Source organism: Varroa jacobsoni, unplaced genomic scaffold (assembly GCF_002532875.2).
Source record: "Varroa jacobsoni isolate VJ856 unplaced genomic scaffold, vjacob_1.0 scaffold_778, whole genome shotgun sequence".
Lineage (NCBI taxonomy): Eukaryota > Metazoa > Arthropoda > Arachnida > Mesostigmata > Varroidae > Varroa > Varroa jacobsoni.
In genome coordinates this window covers 176749-197423 of record NW_019213680.1, presented here as the reverse complement: position 1 = coordinate 197423, position 20675 = coordinate 176749, and the positions used below count along the sequence as shown (strand labels likewise).

Sequence of the window (20675 nt, the reverse complement as noted above, 5' to 3'; positions counted from 1 at the left end):
AGAAAAAAAGATCGCAAGCGGAAGTACTCGATCTGAATGCAGGCCGCGAGTCGACATTGACAAGTGGAACGAAGACCGAGTTGCCGAATGAAAAACGTGGTGTTTACGGAGTAAAGATGTGTTTTAAGTGAAGCATTAACTTGTATGGTTTACAGGAGGCGCTAGTGTAATTAAAGTGTATATATTATATATATGCATATATATATTATATATATGCAAAATAACGTTGCATTCTAAGATAAATATTTTCTTGATTCACTTGGATTAGTTTGCGACTATCCAAAGATGAACTTAGTATGTCACAAATAATACCAATGAATCTCCTCGGTACAGAAGGACGTGTCGTAGTTTATAGGCGAAGCCTATAATTATAAACTATGAAAAATTGTGTAAAATGTGCAATTTAATAATTTACTCCATTGGTTGCTGTAGTAAGATGTTGTTCCAAAAAAATATCTTGTTTTTAATTAATAAGTCGTCACCGTATTGTACCTACTGAGATCAGCAACGCGTCCTAAAGATCTGTGAACCCTTAGTGCGTTAAGAGCCGTAGTTCATCTTAAAATATACACAAACGCCTTGAGCAGTGCTCCAGAACCCTGGAAAAGTAGAGAAACCTTTTCCAATTAAAAAGAAAAATAGCACAAAATATAGAGAAATTCGTATACTGACATGCCGCTACCTTATCTTACTTTTATTGCGCAATGTGTTCTTATCGTATGTTGGCAACTAGTAACTTAGAATATATCGAATAGATCTAGCAACTAGAATAGTTGCTAGGGAGAAGTATCCTCAAAAACATCGTTCCGCCTTGACCACAAATAAGCTCTGATGCAAAAATAATCGCAACGGCTATACATTGAGAATCTATTACTACTGATGGTCAATATTCAAACATTTTACTGTGGACCGGAGAACAACTTATAATTAGCTAACTTCGTACTTTCATTGGCTGGAGTGCATTCGTGTTCGATAATATAATTTCCTTGCGATACTTCATTCTTTTCGGCAGTAGAGGATACCTAAAATTTTACAATCAGCCTTTAATTCATTTCAAAGTAAACATTTATTGATTATGATTCACAACAATTTGACGATCTCTTTGTCACAACATTTGTCACTACTCTTTATCTAAAAAATTTTGTCGTTTTGTAAAAACATCTTCGTATAGCATTAGCAGGTATCTGCTAGAGGTTTTGGAACGTAAATTGCTAAATAGCTTCCTCAAATACGCTAATATGAACACCCATTAAAGAACTTTTATTTGTATTGGTGTGTTTATTTTTGCTAAAAGATTTCTAGGACTAGACAGGCCACGTAAGCTATTTTTTTTTACTGCAAATCTACAAATTTATCAAAAAAAGGCTGCATGTCGTAAATTGGGATTTCCGTATCGGTGAGCGCCAGAGCTATCAATAATATGACACTGGACAATAGAAATATTTATTTCCCACCCTATCTGAAAGGCTATTTGCTACTCGGTGGTATTTCATCATTTGCACAAGTTCAAAATCGTCAAAATAAATATTATATAAGAGGTATAAATCAACATTGTAAAAAATATTATAAGTTTTCCCAAAATAGTAGTTATTTACTCATTTTACTTCAGTGCTTCTGTTATGTACGGTGATTGTTGAGTGAGAATAATTAGTTATTGCTACATATTGCAAGCCTGGCGTTCTTTTCTTACTTTCGCTTGTTTTGTTGTTCGAAAGATCTTCGCTGACATTCCGTTTACCTGCCTTCGTCCCCTCCTTGTTTTGCCTCCTTGTATGTCCGCCCGAACATTTTCAGCCCACCTTGACCCTGTCCCATTAAGTACTATCCGCAGCAGTTCTCCACAACGTCCGAAAAACAACAAAGCAAGGGGGAAACAGGAAGAAGTGAGAGGGAAGAAAGGCTAGTGATGCTGCTGGCAGCACCTGAAACGGGAAGGGAAACGACAGCAGCAGTAGTCGGATAACAACGATATGATGGTTACAGGGACGCGACGCATTGGTAGCTTTGCGATGTCCAGCGAGCGAATAGTCGAACAACACAGTGGATTTGGGAAAAGACGTTGGTTGAGCGTGGGAAAGCTACCGATTCTGCAAGTATCCAGACGACAGCTGAGATCAGTATCTGGCCTTTGCAGGTGGGGTTCAGCCAGACTCTACAGTGCAGTAGCTACTGCTGTTGCTGACTGTAAAAATAGACGCCCGTGTGAAGGACACGGAATCAATTCGAACAAAATCTGGCCCTCCGAGGGGTGGAAAGGAATAGGACATGTTTCAACCCACCTACGGCAGCGGCCTGTTTGCCCTCGTTAGCCTTCCTCTGCGATTGTTCTCTTTGGACGCGTCAGGGGTATGGTGGTATTAATAAGATAGGAACGGAGGAAGCTGACGAGGCCGGGACGATTGCAATAGGCAATATGGCAACCGCCATTGTAGCACTTAGTTTAGTCTGAGCGTATATTCCTGGGAGAGGGATCGCTCCAGGGAACAGACTACGGTTACGAAGTGTCGATATAGAACATGAGGTAAGGAAACGGATCCGGTTAGAGTAGTTAACAGGCTAATCTTTGCTCCTGAGACTAATGGCTGAACAAGAAAACGTCACGCCATTTGCACGCCTGTTTTTATACTAAGAAAATTCTGCAGATCCGTCTCAGTGACATCCGGCCAGCTTGAATCATAACACGTTCGATCGTAAGTACAGTGCATGCTCTGCCATTCATTTTAATAATTTGTAACATATACGTTTGTTCTAAAACAGGACGCAACAATAATCGACAATTCGATCTTTACTTTTTTTCCTAATTTTCTTCTACAGGACACCTTAAATAGACCGATAGTCGATGGTTCGTCCTAGTAGTTCACTGGGTTTGAATGTACAATTCGATAATCGTTGGAATTTTTTTGATAGAGGAATAATAGAGTATAGACGGTCGTGGATCTGATGAAATAGTTACATTGGAAAAGTCGAGAGGATTATTTGTCTTGATTCTGATCGATAACAGGTAACTTTATAACAGGTAACGATTACGCACCTATCGACAGATACAACTTTTCTAGTTCTAGTGTCTCAACCTCCGTCCATGTTTATCAGTGGTTATGTTATTGATTTAAGAGTACATATACATCGTGGTAAAAGAGGAACACACAGAAAACAAAATTAGCATACCTTATTCTAATACGGATAATCTGCTGCAAAAAACCTGAATGGCCCAATCTATTCCTTCACACGATGTTCGGGAGAAATTGGGACACGATTGTTTTTAAATAAGTAGGTATTTGGATGGAATCCTTTGTGCCATGCCAATGAGAAATATCCTTACGAATGCGTTTATTGAATGTAATCCTTATGCCGTTCCCCACACAGTTTCAATTTAAAGTCCAAACTACTTCCAAATTTTTTTATTTAAAATTTTTTTGAACAGTTTTACTAACTGTATAATAATAAGTATCAGTAAAACGACATCAACACATGCTGACTCGTTCTGAAACAAGAGTTTGCCAGAAACAAAAAAGGGAGATTTGAAACTTCGAGACTTGAAAGCCAAAAATCCAGAAAGCCCACAAATATTAGAGTTAAATTGTTGGACCTATGTTTTGGGCATGGAGCTCTTTTCGCGGAAGAAAAAAATCGAAGAAGGTCCACAAAACAGAACGCCGCGCTCTTAGTCGTTATAAAACGATTGACAAAGTCGAAGATGGGCCCTATCTCGAAAAACCTAGACAATGGTCTTAACGCGACGTAGGCCCATTTCTGGGCTCGAGTACGATCAAGATTGTCGTACAGGTGAAGGTCGGGTCTCTCATTGTTCATAAAGCTCCGTATAGAATATCTCACGACTAGAATATGCTCTCCCGCCATTGCTGCTCTTGGCTGCTAAAACTTTAAAACAAGGCGAGTACCGCTGGGAAACTCTAGATGCGACCCTGAAGATTATTAAATAAAGTTCCTTTCCCGCTTCAATCGTCAAATGATCAGACGCTACGTATAAAACACCATTGACGACAAGCTAGGTAAAAAGAGATGCTTTAAATCTAGTAGTATACCGTAAAATATAAAAAAAGAGGGGAAAAAAAAGGGAAATAAGCCTCTTTTTCCTTTTAAGAAATATTCAGCAGCAGCAAACTTACCAAAAGATACAGAGAGAGGGCATAGAGGGAACCAGAAAAAATGCCGATATTAGTGAGCAAGAATAGCATGGCGGACAGGGCATAATCGGAAATTGGCGATTGGAGGCATTGGGACTGGAAATGGACTAACACGGATAGATGTCTAAATCTATCGGTATTAATCCATTTCGATGAGCTTTCGATGGTATATAGCTACTCCCCCTTACCAAATAGATCTCGAGAGTTTTCTGGAGAAGGTAATGCGAAATATAATATGGAGAAAAGCTACGAAAGTTATTTTTACTGGGGACCTCAATTCAAAGGCTACAAAATAGGGAGAATCACAAAGGGAGGTCGCTTACAAGAATGGACAGCAGAGGGAGACCTGGTTGTCTCAAGCGACAGAAGGGTCCTCGCCTTCACTCGAGACGACCAAGAGTCGCTTATTGATATTACAATGACGAGACAGAATATCCTTCCTGCGATTACGAAATGGTAAATGGCCGTAGCAAAGTTAAGTAGAGGTGATCATTCTTTTACGTGTTACCTTTCGATTACTCGTTTTTACTTTGAGAAAAGAAGTAATTGAATAAACTGGAAAAAAAAAGAGTACCAAATCGCTATCAAAGCTAAAAAGGACGCTCCGAGGCTGCCGGTTGATGTAGTCGAAAAGTTATTTTGAATTTCCTTCGCAGGCGATTGCCGAGGAAACTGATTTTAGGGAATAAAGATGACATTGCGGAGGTCAATGTGTAATGTATCAAATGGATGAAACTACAGCTGGTATCAGGGAGGACACCGAGCTCTGTTCGAGTCCCACTTGGTACCACGAAGGTGTTAATAAGAGGGTGGCCTGGACCATCAGGGACCTCATGCGTTAATTCTTTAAAGACGGCCGGTTTTCCGACGCGTGGAAAAAGGCCGCCTGACACTCGTAGCAAAAGGCAGACTAATGGCCTTATCGCCCTGAGCACTACAACAAAAGTCATGGAAAATGTAATCATCAATGTTTCAGAACAGAAATCGAAGACAGACAAGCTTTGTTCGAAGCTTTATGCGCTTTTGGCAAAGGAAAGCCTATTTTCGCAGTTATCAAAGATATTCTGCATAAAACGCATTGAAAAAGAAGAATTTGTGCTCCTGAATTTTTTCGACGCGGCAAATATCTTCAATAGAGAAACTAGTGTCATCATGAAAGCGTGTCACACAAATTTCTCTGCTTTTTACACTCCTCGTACGAAGTGTTCAATTCGGTCTACAACAGGCGGGACATCTTCGTAGGTGCACCTCGAGAATCGGTATTGCGTGGAATTTCGCCCACAATGACGCTTTTCACATACCAGCCCTACCGGAGATAGCTGAACAAAATGTCTATTGACATCGACGATCCAGCGCTGCTGGTCACTGCCCGAGAAGGGAACGTTTTTCGAGGTAGATAAACTTTAACTAGCCTGAATCGAAAAGTGTTTTCTCGAAATTGCACCAGAAAACGGTAACTCCACTTATGCAACCGCCAGTGTGTCAAGGAGGAAATCTCTGGTTGGACGAGGGCTCCACCAAAATCAAGAGAAAATTTAGGTTATTTCATCGTAATGCTCTTCACGGGACTCAAGGAGAATGTAAAATATGCAGCAGGGAAAACTCTGAATCTTGCGAGACCAGTGTTCAGGACAGAAAAGCCATATAAAAGTGCAAAATGCCTACTGAGGATAGTAGAATAAATTTGTTGCACTCTACGCTGCTCCTGACATCGATGGAAACATACGGACTTTTGTCTCCGCACAAAGAGCAGTACCTGTCAGTAATATGCGTATAAGGGATACCCCTCACAGTGTTTCTCGGGTCCGATCAGGGATAGGAACACGCATCCTGGCACCGAGCGTCACTACATGGTAAGACCGGCCATAAAGAAACTCACGTTATCATATTACCCAAATCCTAATCAATCAGATTTAAAAACAAATATATGATAGCTATGTGTGTCCTAATAGTTTTGGGAAGAAGACAAGACTAAGGATGGGATTTTCCGTTGTGCAACAAAGAATGGGACACTTTAAAATTTAGCCCACACTGGGCGGCGGCCAAAGATGTGTTAGAAAGATGTCCTGAAAGACATTTTAAATGTGTATATATATATTAAATGTTAGAGAAATTATGGGTCATCAGCTCGGCTTTCGTCAGCGGTATCATGCGGAAGAAAAGAAGGTAGAATGTAGAAGACGTTGACGAGGTCCTATGCGTGTCCTAAGGCAGGAAGGGAGTGGACAGTACTTCACTAACTCAGCCGACTGCAGGTTTCGAATTAACACTGTGAACTATCTGAGCCTTCGTATTCATATGCTTTAAGCACACTATCTTTTGGAGTATACCTGACAACCAGTGAACGTCTGCAGCGCATTACTTATGCAACTTCTCGAGAAAAAAAAACAAATATGGTTGAAATATTGAATCATTCTGTTGTTTCTTTCGGCAGGACCTCGAGCTAGCTTGCCAGCTGATCCAAAACTAGGCCGGCTCCGCAATTGCTTCACCGCTAGAATTCTTATGGCATCTTTTTTCGTTCCGATGGACTACCCACTGGAATCTGAAATCTAGAAGAAAAGGCAGGTCATACGATATTTCGTCGAGGAAGAGGCATACGAGAAACAACAGAAGAATATATGAATTTGGTTATTTTGAAGAAAACGTGACCATTTGGTATTGCAACATTAAAGAGTTCCGGTATTTTCGACTAAAGTTTCCGGATAGCGCTGGCGACAGTTCTTCACTAACATGAAAATGGTTTCTTAATTAAATTACCGCCGCCTTATCCTCCTTTTCTTTCCTACTACAACATACCCTCGTAGAATTAGTTTATTTGTTAACAGAAAATAAAAATATATCTGAATAGTTCTGCCCTTCACTCACGTAGTTACGTACTATCAAAAATACAGGTAATTTAGTGCAGCTATCCATAGTTCAGCATGGTCCCAAATGATAAACTATATTAAAAATAGATATATGAGTGTGTGGATATTCTGAGAAACGCCAGAAAACTAGGAAATCTAGAAGGTAGTCTTACCTGTCGTTTCATCAGTAAAATAGGGTCTTGCTATATAATCGAGAAAAACGTAACGAGAGCATGTGCTCTCATAAAAACCAGTTACCTACAATTTGCGGCAAATAACAACCACAACGAATGAATTTTGTTACAGAGTAGAATAACACCCAAACCGAACTGCTATATACTCTTTTCTCTTCATTAAAGCAACAGCATCTTCTATGTTTCGCTGCGTTTAACGGCGCCCTAAAAAATCTCTATTAGAAAAAATCCATATGTTTTCTACAGTGTCGCTCATATACGCAACCACAAAGAATAACGACTTTAGCTTAAGCAACAAGCACAGCGCCGCATTTGTTGCCAGTTACTTTTTTACACGGCTAAATTGTCTGCAGCTATTTAGCGGGTTGAAACATTTCGACTATGTAGTATTATACGAAATTTATTAGGCAATCTCATTAAATCCTCGGCTATCTACAGGACGTCCATCCAGGACCCTTACAAAATTAACACTTAATTAGCTTCACAATGAGGGTCACCCAAGAATGAGTTTGGTGACAAAAACATCGTTTCGTGCTAAAATTCAACGTTCTTGTCTTTTGAAAGAGAGAAAAAAAGCAGGAAGCTTTTTTTCTCTCTTTCAAGAAAGAAAAAAAAAGGGAAAGAGAAAACAGCTCGCGAGAACAATTTAATGGGAAGGTTCATACAGTGCAAGGGTTCAAACAGGAAACAAGTTTCCGAAACATCTCTACGGAGACTCTACCCAAGGCGGATTTCGATTAGTAAAAGCCGAGCAAATTTCTGAATAAATACGCGCTTCCATCTATCTTCGATTCAGTTTGTAGAGAATTATTTGTTTACTCATACTTTTTATCTTCGGTGCTTTCGGTACCATTCATGAGACGAATTTCGAAAAATCATGCATTGACCCAACAGGAAACACATTGCTTCAGCACTGCGTTGCCGTAACTGATTGCAATAATGTCTTTGTTGAAAACCAATGCAGATTTCTTTTTTACAACATCCCATAGTCCGGCACAAATAATTTCTACATGTATACTGCACTAATCACGGGCCGTGTTTATTATACTATAGGGTGTAATACGTTAGCATCATAGTCATGTGACTAGTTCCGTTACTGTCAAAAAATTACCCATATGGTCAAACAATATGATTGATTGCGACATGTATAAAGCCTGAGTCAAGAAATCATCTGTCGTTCCACAAACCCACGGATTTCCTTTAGTAGGCAAGTTTATAAGAGAAGGTGGGAAAGCAACATTAAGTTAGACTAATCTAAGTTGAAGTAGAAATAATTGGAGACTTCCTTGAACCCTCCTGTGCCTGCGGTAGCCCTCCAAAAGAGGAGAGTATTTCAACAGTAAACTCCACTAAATTCCACTAGTTACACGTGTTCATAGGAAGCCCGTCAGGTCTTCAGTGGTTACCCGTTAGTAACTCAAAGGTCCAGAGCCTGTTTAATACTGAAATAGCCTTTTAATGCTAACCAATATGGGTTCGCCACGGATAAATCAACGGCAACAGAGCTTTCTGCTATAATCTAAGATCGAGCGTCACACCAAAATCACTACAACTTGGACTTGTTTTTTTCACTGAGTTAATTACGATTTAGAAGCTTACTGAACCTTTTTAAGTGGAAGTCGATTGTACTGACGAATCGAATGATTTTTTTAATGTTAAAATTCATGGCATGGGCGAGTATGTCTGTTGGGTACCCCAAAAGCTTTGTCTTGGTTCTCTACTAGTTAGTATATAATTGATGTTTTCCAAACCGGAATTCCGTGTAAGCTATGTCGATTTTTTCAAGCTGCACAGATTCTAAGATGGTGACAATTTTTCATCATAGCAGCACACGGTGGCTATTGTGTATGCACAGTTGTCTGCACAGGATCTGTTGTCACTAAGAGTACAGTTAATTGTCTCTGCAAAAAAACAGTAGCGATGCATTCTCATAGACAGCCTTATGGATACCAGTTAATTGATATGAGTTAACCTCGGTGAAATATCTCGATTTTACAGTTACTCTAGAGCTTTGATTCTGATCTCCATTAGAACCAAGTTATTAAATCGACGTCAATTACCATTCTCTTATTTTTGATCGATACCATTAGTAGTAAACCCCGTACTTTATATTAGCCCCCAACAAAACGCTTTGTCGTTTCGAAAGTTATACATGTTTTGCGAAGTTTGCCCGTCGAGCGGCCCCTCAAATACAACTGATCTACATCCATAACCTACATCTGACTACCACTTTCTGGCAGACTCTTATATGATTAAATTACTAGAAAGATTCGACAATATATCACACTGCGGAATACCTATATAAGAACGGACCGAACCTAGAGGCACGGGAAATATATTTTCATGATTAATTGTAAGTTCCGTCATATTTATTTTTTGTATTACTAATTATTACCATTGTTCGAATTGCTAAAATATTCTTAATTTATTCGTAATTTGCTTTCATTAGTAAAGAAGGTAACTTTGAGCATTATTATTATTAGAATCATGGCGGCAACTATGACTGCTGCATTATTACGATGCGATAATCAGTTGCAGCAGTAACGACGGCGGAAACTCTAAAATGCTTTATTTGCTCTCCTTTTTTAGTTTTTGCCTATTTCACTTCTCGTGCCCTTTAGAGACGCTCCACAATCGACAGATGAAGCAGTTCGTTGTAATGCCAACGATTCTGGTCGAGTAAGTAGCAGGACAGTCCTGTCGCAAGCAGGCCGGATGTGCCGCCACAGGACAAGCGAAGCGATGGACAACAAAACGTAAGAGGGACACGATGACTGTCCTCAAAACACGCTTTTAACCCCTTTAGGGAATGCCACCGTTGACACCGAGGGGGTCTGTCTATTATTGCCACCCCAACCGAACAACCAAGCCAACAAAAGCTAACGCGAGGCTATATGTACCGTCGACTAGTCGGCGATACACGGCGTCTTGCGAATGCGAGTCTGGTTTCTACGGGCTGCGGTGCTGTATGTTGACGGTTACGAAAACAGCAACGTAACCTTGCATAAACACAACAATCCAACCCACCAGTCGCCCAGACCAGTCCAACCCAAGTTAGAGTATTCAACCCAGGCATAAACGCTCATCGCCAAAAAAAATTTGTTGGATGGAAGCAAAGCTTTTTCACTCATTCTTGCCTAGATCATTTCAACCAGAACTGATTTTGTCCTGGTAGAGTGAGCTGGCACACATTATCTCCTCGGGAAATAACTATAGGAAGAAATAGGACACACGACAACGAGAAAGGTCAGTAGTGTATGGCAGATGCAGTAATAACAGTACTAATATCGTTACAGCAGAAGGCCGTACTAGTCCTACACAGTTGCGTTGAAACTGTTGTAGGTCAGCCTAATAGCAGCGGTTACGGTAGAATCCCGATGCAGATTTTGGAAGCAGACGACGATATTATGTAACATCTGAGGCAACAGTATTTGTAAGATTAGACGACGAAAGGCCAGATCTTCTGCTTTAATCAGGCTCGTGAGTGTACCATCACGTCCACTCGCAATAAGCCTTAACAATATATACAGTGGTAAACAGCGGCTACTGGATCTAAAGAAGGAATCGGACCGGGCGGGTTAAATTCAGATGGCTAGTTGGCTGAGATGGCAGTTGGAGAGCCACCTGAATAATTATCCTGCCTATTCCAGCCTAACGGCAGCAACCATAACAGCAACGGTGTTGGAAAAGATAGCACCAACACCGCAAGCCGTAGTAGCCGGTTCAGCTTCAGCAACAGTGGCATTCGAAGAAAAAGCGACGGAAAGAAAGGAAGTTCAATTCTTTGGACTGACCGGCCTGTATCTATCAGGAGGACAACAGATGACAGCCGATGACCAGACGGCTGGCGGACGGGGATATTGCTCCTTGGCTCATTGCAGTTGCGGCTTTAGGTTAGTTAGTTGATCGGCTACCTTCACGCACACCCTTGCATACATAGATACGCACAGTCACACAACACACATGCACAGGCTTTTTCTCAGCACGGAGTAGGTTGAAGGCTGTTTTTTACTAAAAAAAAAAAAACGGTTAATGGTAGCGAGTGACCTTGCGCCTTTCGTGAACCTTTGACAGGACTTTTTTCATCAGTGCTATCATGTTGTCTCGTCCTACTGATATAGGCGAGTGATCCTGCTCTTCGCATCTAAACCTACTCATCGCTAAAATGTCCGTTAATGGTTCTTTTTGTCTTTGTTTGTCTAAAATACCTTTTATTTAAGGTAATTGAGACTTTTCTTCAGAAAAGCGTCTAGAAAGGCTTTTCCTTTCGGATATCTGTGGTACGAAGATCGATGGCGATATTGACATTTATCCGGCAAATTCAACGTTCGCAGAACGGGTTATTATCAAAGATGGACGAGTTCCAGAAACCGGATGAGTAAATTCAGCGAGAAGCGAGCCTAATGGACCAATGACATCAAGGGGAAGAAACAGAGGTAGAGCAGGTGAAGAAATTCAACGGAACTGGAGAAAACAAGGGGCCACAGTGCTACAGATTAGCCTCAACGACAAAGCAGTAACAACGTTCATAACCTTAAGAGAACAACACACACTGCTTATCTTCTCCTTTGGGGCAGCGATGGGGTGAGGGTTAGTGTCGTAGGCAGTGAACACTACTCATCTCTTTTGAAACAGTGTTTGCTTCTTTTCTTTTCCCTATTAGGAATAGCCTTCACCTTAAGGTACATAGGCTGAAGGACCGCTGTTCGAGGAATATGTTCAAATGCTACGCAAATGCTACCAAGGCACCTAGTGTTTCCTCGTAGTCTGCAATAGGTACCAAGCAACAGCCTCTTTTTTTTTTATCATTTCTCTTTTTGGCGCACACTACGCTCAGCAATAGGCGAACTTATGATACACCCCATTATCTACTGTACTACGACAGATACTATTACTGTCCTATCTTGAAGAAACATAATAAAAACCTATAGACGCATGCGCACAAAGATATGCTCACTCATTTGTCCGCAAAGCCAGGGCAATACAGTATACGCTTATTTAGTTGTAGCGAGGTAAGTTCTAAATAACACTGTTTGACCGGTTGAATTTCTACTGCTCTTGTCGTGAGGCGCGCAAGTTGTAGTATGGCTTTTTTGATGTTATCATCTGCTTTTAGAGGCTCCCTCCAGCGTAGCTGAATTTCTGTAGCTGCGTAGTAATCCATAATAGCGTCCGCAGTCGCGTACTCTCATGTGCACAATTGCGGCACGATCGCGGATGATGACTATTTGTTCTAATATGAAAGCAGATAGCTGGCTCGCAGCCATTCCATTTTTAGCTAGGGATTTATAACCCATTTTCGTTTCGAATTTATCTCTAGTGGTCAAGGTCCCGAGTTAAGTGTGGCCGTGTTTTTCATCTTGATCTTATCCACTTATAATAAGCTGCGTAGTAGGCGTGTATCGTTTAGCGTTTACTTTGATGCCAAATTACGCCTAAATATTTTCGAATGTATAACAAAATGTAGACGTTTTTCTTTGTTTTTTTTATTAGAGAATGTGCCATTGCAGTGATTCTGTCTGTGTATATCGCAGAAACGAGGGAATAGTTCACAATTTTTCGTCGCAACCATATTGGATGGCAAAATTGAAAACTCACTTCCCAGATTACTTTGTAACCCTGAAGAAGTTTATCGAGTAACACTATTGAATACTTAGTATTAACATGATATTCAGCAACGTAAAGAGACATTTAGGATAAGTGTTCATTTATCATAAGTAGCTACTTTATCTCCCCACCCTTTTATCGTTCCATCGCTGTTTGGCACGCCAGAAAATAGAAATCTCTCGCACTGTACAAAACGGCACGTTGGCTGCTGGTCTGCGGCGACTTCTTACAACGCCGAAATACCCTGTCAATAATTTTGTCAACGCTTCCGCTGCTCGTCCAGTTAGTTCGCCAATATTCCCATTGTTGCTTTAATAAGCTCCCAAAAGACCACTAAACTCCTGTACATTGCTACGGTTACTGCCGTCTATGCTGTATTTAGCGTAGCTCGATCGAATCGGTTCCTTATGCCGCGAAAACGAGAGATTATGTAAGAGGCAATGGAAGATTCGTGGAACGTCTCAGAATGTAACTATGCTCCAACACCTTCTATCCCTTTAGATCCAGGTGTATCTTTCACTTCGGCAAGACCTCTTCAAATCTAAGCGAAGCTGATTTAAGTTGCATCCAACGTGCTTTGATCACCATCTAACGCTACTGCTCCTGATGTACCTTAAATTAGTAGCCAAATCTTAAGCGGCAACCCATCATGCGTTATGACGCCACTTTTCCTTCCCTGTAACGAGCACACGATACTACAACTTTCTTTGACTATACCCGCAACTCTAAACTAGTTTTTCGCTACTTATTATACGTAACCCCAGCAAAACTAGCAAGAACCTATTTCTGAAAACGGTATCGGCATCTGCATCGGTATCAAATAAGCTTCTCTGTGCATTTAAAACTCTTAATTTTTAGAAGGTGTGCAGACTTTCCATCTCTCTCAGATTTTAGATGGAACCGCACAGTGTGCACGTACATCATACCCAAATTCGCGTCTAAATCCTTTAAAACGGCACAACTCTGTATGAATACGGATCTTTTTAAAAGATTGTACGAGGCATGTACGGAGAATGCAGAACTATGACCCCGGTAGTTTTCGGGCGGTCTTTTTGCTCCACACTAACTATCAGTAAGCTAACACGGCCGTACGGTACTACAGCGGCTCGTAGACAGTAGCACATATACACACGCACAGGAGACGATTAGCAAGCGTGGAGCAAGTATGTCATTATGGTAGATATCCACACGGTCGAATTCGGCAGAGGTAGCGAAGCTTCATTAGAACCCACAAGAGTTTATAGCTCTTCTTATACAGCTGCTTTTAAAACCTAGCCACTCTACTTTGCATCATGAGGGTTAGCCACCTCAAGAAATGAGCGAAGATTCTCGGTGACAGAGATATAACTTCACAGCTTAAAGCCAGTCGTATTGTAGAAGCTCCGACATAGTTACTCAAGTGCCGCCTTCAGAAAGTAATGCATTGTCACTTTGTGATGTACTGACATTTGTTTTGGCTTTCTGAGCACCAACAAATGCTGCGTTACTTTACTTCTAAAGATACAAGTTATAAATATAAATCTGGCAAGTCATTTGCATTCGATGTTCGTTTTCTTATATATAGATATATATATATATATATGTCACACCCTAATGCGCATTTTATCAGTGGATGCCTCGTCATCGCTTACTGTGGACAAAAGACGGTTTTTGAGATTCTTAGCTGTCATTTTGCTCAATGTTCCGTCGTTGTAACGCCATTTTTCTTAGCTAACATTATCTAGTCAATTCGTTGTGTGCTCTAATTTACGTTTGAAAATAACCCTTTATGTTTGTGCTGCTTACGTTTCTCGCTGTCTGTTGTCAATCAGTTAACTTTTACGCACTGTAGCAACAACTGGACGACAGCTAATCCCGGGTATCGATCGTCGCTTCTTGCTGAATGGTTCCATCTAAAAGAGGCCGACAGAGTCAAAGTTAGCATAGCAAAAGGAAACAAAGTGAACGCGACGGAAGCGCCGCTGGCGTTGAACCGCTAAGCAACACAGGCAGGCTTATAGATTTTGCTGTGTTTACAGTCCCTTACGCTCAGGAAAGGGGAATGAATGTTCCCCGACCTAGTATGTGCATGTATATCTATTATGCGAAAATAGCGCTGGGAAAGTGAAATGGGTCAGCCCTATAAAAAAAAAATCACTAACTCACAGGGAGGGGGCCATCATGCGCTGAATTATCTGCCAACTCGAACGGATTGTAACAGCAATAGCAAAAAAAAAAAATACTGTATTTGTTTAAAGCCACGAAATTAATGAAATATGCTATCCTACACCCTTAAACATGTGAGACTTTACACATTAGCGTATATTTCGTGTAAATCAACCATCCCTAGAACGATTCTAGCGATTCTTAATAGATTTGGCGTATACGTTTGGATTGAAAAATTGGGCACTGTTGTGAGAATAACTTGGTCTCCAACGGTAGCCAATGCTTAGCCAGTGTTGTTGCCTTACTAGACAAAATACTAGCAGTTATATATTAGACTAGCTATTTTTTGTGCTTTTCTCTAAAGTTTACTGAGCGGTTTGCCTTTTCGATAGATAAGACCCTGGAGCACCCTTTTAGTCACCTTATTGTGGAATCCTTCTGGCCTTGCCTTAAAAATAAGTAAACAGCAGCATTCTTGTTGCTATCACCGAGACGACTGACTTTAAATGTGTATCTTTTTCTGACGATGGAGAGGCACTCTGTCGACAAACGGCTTCGCACATTACTCATTGGGACGCGTTCTCATGTGGATGTTGCGGCCGATAGTAACCTGGACCGCCATTTATACCTTAGCTTCACATCGCAAAAAAAGACTAATTACCTTTGTAGCACCTCCGTTTCGAGTTCTACGTCCGGCGTCGCTGTTAGGCGTTCAGATAGACGGCTGGCTGGCTCCTAGCAAAAAACAAAGTTTGTCTATGTCCGGCCTCGAACCTAGACCATAACGTGTCCCAAAAATTAGCAAGCAACGACGTACCCCTCTAAACTACCACGCGTAAAATTAACGTGTTAGGTAGCTCGGTCGCGTTCGTGCAACAATCAAATGAAATGTCATAGTGTTACACTTTTACTACTTGCTATCGCCCAATGAAGGTATCATAGGTTGAAGTCTTTCTAGACAAAAAGGAAGACTGTGAAGTAAAATGTAATTTCTACAGGTATTCAATGATTTGGTTATTGTTTGGAATTTTTGTGGCCGCTTGATGACTCGGATCTCAGAACTTAAATCTCTTATTATTTAATGAACTTTTGACCAACGTGTGCATCATTTGCGATTTCTAGTTCCAGCATTGCGTTACGTTTGTGATGTCATAGCGTTTTCATTTCCATGAAAGGTTGTTGCCTGCCCCGGAAGTACGCTCGCGCCATTATTACAAGACTAGCGTATTCATACTAAATATTCGATTTAATCTAAATTTGAGCAACATGTTCGTACACGTAATGCCGCTCGTCATCCTTTAGAACACTATTACGGCACTGTTCTCGCTGACAGAGCTACAAAAAGGCCTGTTGAGTGCGTTTTGAAGCGGAGCGGTTTGCCCATTTAGGCACTCACTTTGCTGCTATCGTGGGAACGACCGGCGTCCGTAGTTGTCGGCCTTCTATATACACCGGTTACATTTAATAGTGCAATGGCGTTTACGAGCTGCAGTCCACCGTGCGAGTGTCTGCGATGGGACCCTTGCAATAGTCTCAATCCACTACTATCGCTAACGGTGTCACTGCTGCCACGGCCGCAGCCCTATTGTACCCATCTAGGGCCTAAAGAGGTCTAAGAACAGCGTAAACTGTCTCTAGTGCACGTATTTATTACTCCATTTGTTTGGCGGTGACCATCTACTAGGACATTACTGCGGTAAAACGACCGACTGTGCTCCAATCAATCCCTAATCATTGTAAACAATATGCGAGCTCAATCGTATCTCTGGTATACGCCATGCCAATGAAAAATTTTGGCAAGAGATTGCTTAATTGCAGATCGTTACCGTGGCGTACCCCGCAAGGCTGTAGTGGTTCGTCTGACCTAGCACCCCTAAAAAAACCGTTTTTCCTCGACAGAGGCGGGTAACATCCGAAAGTGTACGGTCAAAGGTAAAGCACGTCTCATCCATTAAGAAAAATATAACCACGTATGGTAAATGTTTCCACGTTACCTCCTGCTCTATAGCCGCGGCACGGAAACGAGGCACGCAAAAGGGAGAAGCCAGCTCGTAAACTATATCAGGAAAGAGACCAAACTGCAGTGCGCGTTATTGCTTGGCTTTCAGTTGGCTCTGCGATTTTGCTTCGGCGTCTTCTCCTCGTTAACACCTTCATTTTCCACCTCATCTTTCTTCTAGGAGCCTTATCTCAGGCCCAACGCTATTTTCCAATTTTGCCGCCCGCTCTCGCTGCCGTTCCGAAATATAACAGATCACTCGAATCCGCTGGATGTGCCTGCCACGTTCTATTTTTGATTGCAATCGGATGTGTACAGGTACTTGTTTCGTACGATACGATGGCACGATAATGAAGAACAGCACTTTACTAATACTACCCGTAACTAAATATACAGTACAATATAGAATGGGTAGGAGATAATCGACGACGTTTGCTAATTCGTATTTCCTCTCTTCAAACTATAATGCGCCTGACGAAGCCACAAGAGTAGATTTCTGCCTTAACTCGTTATTTTTTATTTGTCTAGAAAACACAGTTTGCACAGTTCTCTAATTGAAGCAGATTCTTTTCTTCATACACAAATGAGACCACTGTCTTTAGACGTAGGACCCTGTCGTTAGACTGGCTATTGCATACTATAGGAGCCTAAATTGTTTAAACGAGTTTTACGTTCGGCACTGCCTTAGGTGCGTATTGTTTCAGACTGGCTCTCAGCATAAACAAATTTCGAAACCGGCCTACCTCGCAAAATCCATGAGTTTAATAAGCAAGCACGCTACTACTGCAGCAACACAGGAGCAGTCCATAGCAGCAGTCTGGCGGATACTTGGAAAGACTACGTTCGCCCACGCCTATTCTCTTCCTATCCGTAATCTATCGGTGGCAACATTAGAAAGTTGTCCTGCTAGGAACAATTAGATGAGCCTGCCTGTGTTTTCGTCAAGCTGCGACGTCATAGCATAGCGCTAAAAGTTTGCTTGCTTTCCTTTGAAAACCCTCTCCACTGCGGGCCACCACTTTGATTTAACCTCGTGTTGTTGGCCCACGTGGAATGTGTGCTGCTGCTTTCTGTTAGCCATGGAGCTAAGGTGCCAGCCACTGCAAATACCCTCTTCTCTTGGCCATGAGCTACAGGCTAGACAGAGAGTGCAGGATGAGGGACACCTAAGGCTCTGTCGTCTGCTATGCCACCAATTTTGTTACTGCAAACGCCTATGGCAGCAGCGTGTCTTGAGAGGACACGAGAAGGAGCGAAAGATCGCCGGGCATCAATTCCAGCGATCCCTGTGTTTCTCCTGTCTGCGAAGGTTGATATCAACCGAATGAAGCAAGCGCAGGCCAACAAGGCCACGCAAGGCGAAATCACGTTGCTTTTGTGTACGACGATTGAGCTAGCGATTTTCCCCTTATAGCCCGGCATGGTGGACGTCCACTCGTCGAACGAGTCGGTCGACTGTCTTCAGGTGGGTGATCAGGTTCCGTAATACGAGCAAATGAGCGAGTGACTGAGCTGGTGACGATCGTGATCCCCTGGGAAACCGCCAAACCCCCGTAACACACTGTCGGCGACGATACTCAAATAAACCGATGAACATGCACATTACGGAGTGACAGTGGTAGTGAAGAATTACGATGTTTGATAAAACAATACAATTGCAACGATTTCTATTAGAATTATAATAACAGTACACACGACTGTGGTTCGTGCGTTCCGCTCGAGTAGCTAGCTCGAATACCTCCTAAAGTGTGAAACGCATTGTATGACAGGCGGATTGAGATGCCAACCGCACTACTTAATAAAGGACTATCGACCTTATTGATTGAGGGACTATTGACCTTATTGAACGATAAAGCTTCTATCTCTTTCCTTCTATGTCTGTTGTTATACGTGTGTACGGTCACTAGCCACTGCTGCTCAGAACACTTCTTCTCCGGCACTTACTATCGTCACCCACTCGCGCAATAGAAATTCCCCTTAAATCAATTATTAACATGCAGCTCAAAACTGCGTTATCTGAAGTAATTTTTTTTTCTGGACGCTGCTGTTTCCACTATTGAGCCATCTTTCCCGTGAGTCCTCTCTTTCTTTGTCTGTGTTTTGATGTTGTGACATCTATTCGCTTTCCATTTGTGATCTTCTGTCTTTTTCTCTTTCCCTTTTTTTTTTTTTCGGTTTCCTTTTCCTGTCGCCGTGTGCTTGTCTCTCGTCTTGTCTCTTACCCCTTTCAGCACCGTAGACGGCCTTAAACAGATGGCCGTCGTCAGAGTCTTCTGCGTCCCGTCACTTTCCGTCCTGGGCCGCACCTCAGAACTTGCCAGTGGGTGGCCTCGGGTGGCTGGGAAAAAACGTCAACCGTCGAATCCGTCCAAATCGACACCGCTGTCATCGCCAACAAGTGCTACTGCTACTCTTTGGTTGTTCTCATTGTTATCGTCCTCCACCTCGCTGGTGGACACGTTGCTAACGCTTTCAACGACATCACTGAAGACGAACGACTTTGCCCGATCGCCTTCGCCACGTGCTGCTGTTGTTGCAGCCGCTGCTTCTGCAGTCGTTGCTGCTGGTGTCGGTTCCAACAGAAAAAGAAAAGGTGTTTTTTCGTGTAGCTGTCGTTGTGCGGGTGCAAGCGCGGTCGACGTGCTGAGTTCTGCGCGCAGAGTACCTCAGGTTGTGCTTCTGGTTCAAGCTGCCGTTGCGTCTTTTGACGATAGACTGGCGGTACCAACCATACGTAGGAGTAGCCTTGGCACGAATCTCGTGCCAACGTGCCGATCGACCCGGACGCCGGCTGTTCTGAAGGCGCAGCAAGGTTTTCTCGGCTGGCTCGACCCAGTGACCCTTTCCCGTCCCTCCTACCGCGGGCGGTCTGTTCCGGTGCTGACGGGGTCCCAGGCCCTCGGCCGATGATGGCAGCCCACAAAGAAACCAGCTCTTTCCCTCAGCAGCCGGCGCTAGCATCGCTGCCGTCTTCCTCTTCAACGCCGTCCATTCCGTCCATCGCTGCTGCCGTCTGCACAAATTCGATCGCAAACTATTCGGCTGCCGAAGCCGCGAGTTGCACACCACTGCAGAAACCACAACAGCGCTATCAGCTTCAACGAAACAGACATCAGCTGTGTCGGTTGAACACCGCAGGTGATACAGCTGAAGCAGTTATCGAAGCAAGCAACAGAGGACAGCAGCAAGCGGCGGGTGCAGTTGCCATTGGTGGCACTAAAAGCGCTGCCATCGCTAGGGGCGCTAGCCCTGCCGCAGGCGATAAGGATCCAGCAGGCGACAGCCACAGCTATATCGACGACGCCAGCTCTATCACCATTAACACGAATACGAGCAGCAGCAGCAGCAGCAGCAGCACCGTTTCTGAGACCGCCAGCCAGCATCATCCGATCTGCTGCGGCTCTAACCCGAGCTACTGCAGAGGCGACAGTGGCAGCAGCGGCGGCGACAGCAGCGGCGGCGGCGCTGGTGGAAGTGGCGCGAGCTGCGGCGGCAGCACCGGCGCCCCATGCCATACTTCTACTACTACCAGCAGCACCACCCAACTTTACTATGGCGGCCCCTCCCAGCGCTTCCAGACTACAGCAGCAGTGGTAACGGCAGCTGGCGGTAGCGCCGCTGCCTATGGCCCTCACCCGCTCGCGGCTGTTCCTTCTTCAGTCTCTTCGCACAACTTCCGCCATTTTCAGCAGGAGCACCCGAGATCCGCGCCTGCCAAGGTGGGTGTCGTTGCTCT

The 20675-nt window shown here is 43.0% G+C and overlaps 2 protein-coding genes and 1 long non-coding RNA gene across 16 annotated transcripts in view; 2 read left to right on the top strand and 1 right to left on the bottom strand.

Moving 5' to 3' along the window:
* Positions 1–15037, bottom strand: part of LOC147753057 (uncharacterized) — a 19048-nt gene extending 4011 nt beyond the window's left edge. For 3 of the 7 annotated variants that reach the window (XR_015312373.1, XR_015312376.1, XR_015312375.1), the window contains exons 1-4: positions 14581–14985; positions 1691–1922; positions 944–1022; positions 497–599 (exon numbers count right to left, since the gene is read on the bottom strand). This is a non-coding gene — a long non-coding RNA (uncharacterized LOC147753057). Of the gene's footprint in view, positions 1–496; positions 600–943; positions 1023–1690; positions 1923–14580 lie in introns of all 7 variants that reach the window. The other 4 variants (XR_015312374.1, XR_015312378.1, XR_015312377.1 and 1 more) reach the window with 4 other exon arrangements.
* On the top strand, positions 8772–14570 carry LOC147753058 (uncharacterized). Its single transcript, XM_086969724.1, has 2 exons — positions 8772–11081; positions 11409–14570. Exons 1-2 carry the CDS (start codon positions 10777–10779, stop codon positions 11410–11412), a joined length of 309 nt encoding a protein of 102 aa, XP_086825850.1. The 5' UTR covers positions 8772–10776; the 3' UTR covers positions 11413–14570.
* A 3022-nt stretch (positions 15038–18059) lies between the features above and the next one.
* LOC111263617 (uncharacterized) overlaps positions 18060–20675 on the top strand; it is an 87783-nt gene continuing 85167 nt past the window's right edge. For 2 of the 8 annotated variants that reach the window (XM_086969719.1, XM_086969720.1), the window contains exons 1-2: positions 18078–18404; positions 19171–20658. In XM_086969719.1, coding sequence (XP_086825845.1) covers positions 19846–20658 — 813 coding nt within the window. In that variant the 5' untranslated portion in view covers positions 18078–18404; positions 19171–19845. Of the gene's footprint in view, positions 18405–19009; positions 20659–20675 lie in introns of those variants that run through there. The other 6 variants (XM_086969721.1, XM_022838863.2, XM_086969722.1 and 3 more) reach the window with 6 other exon arrangements.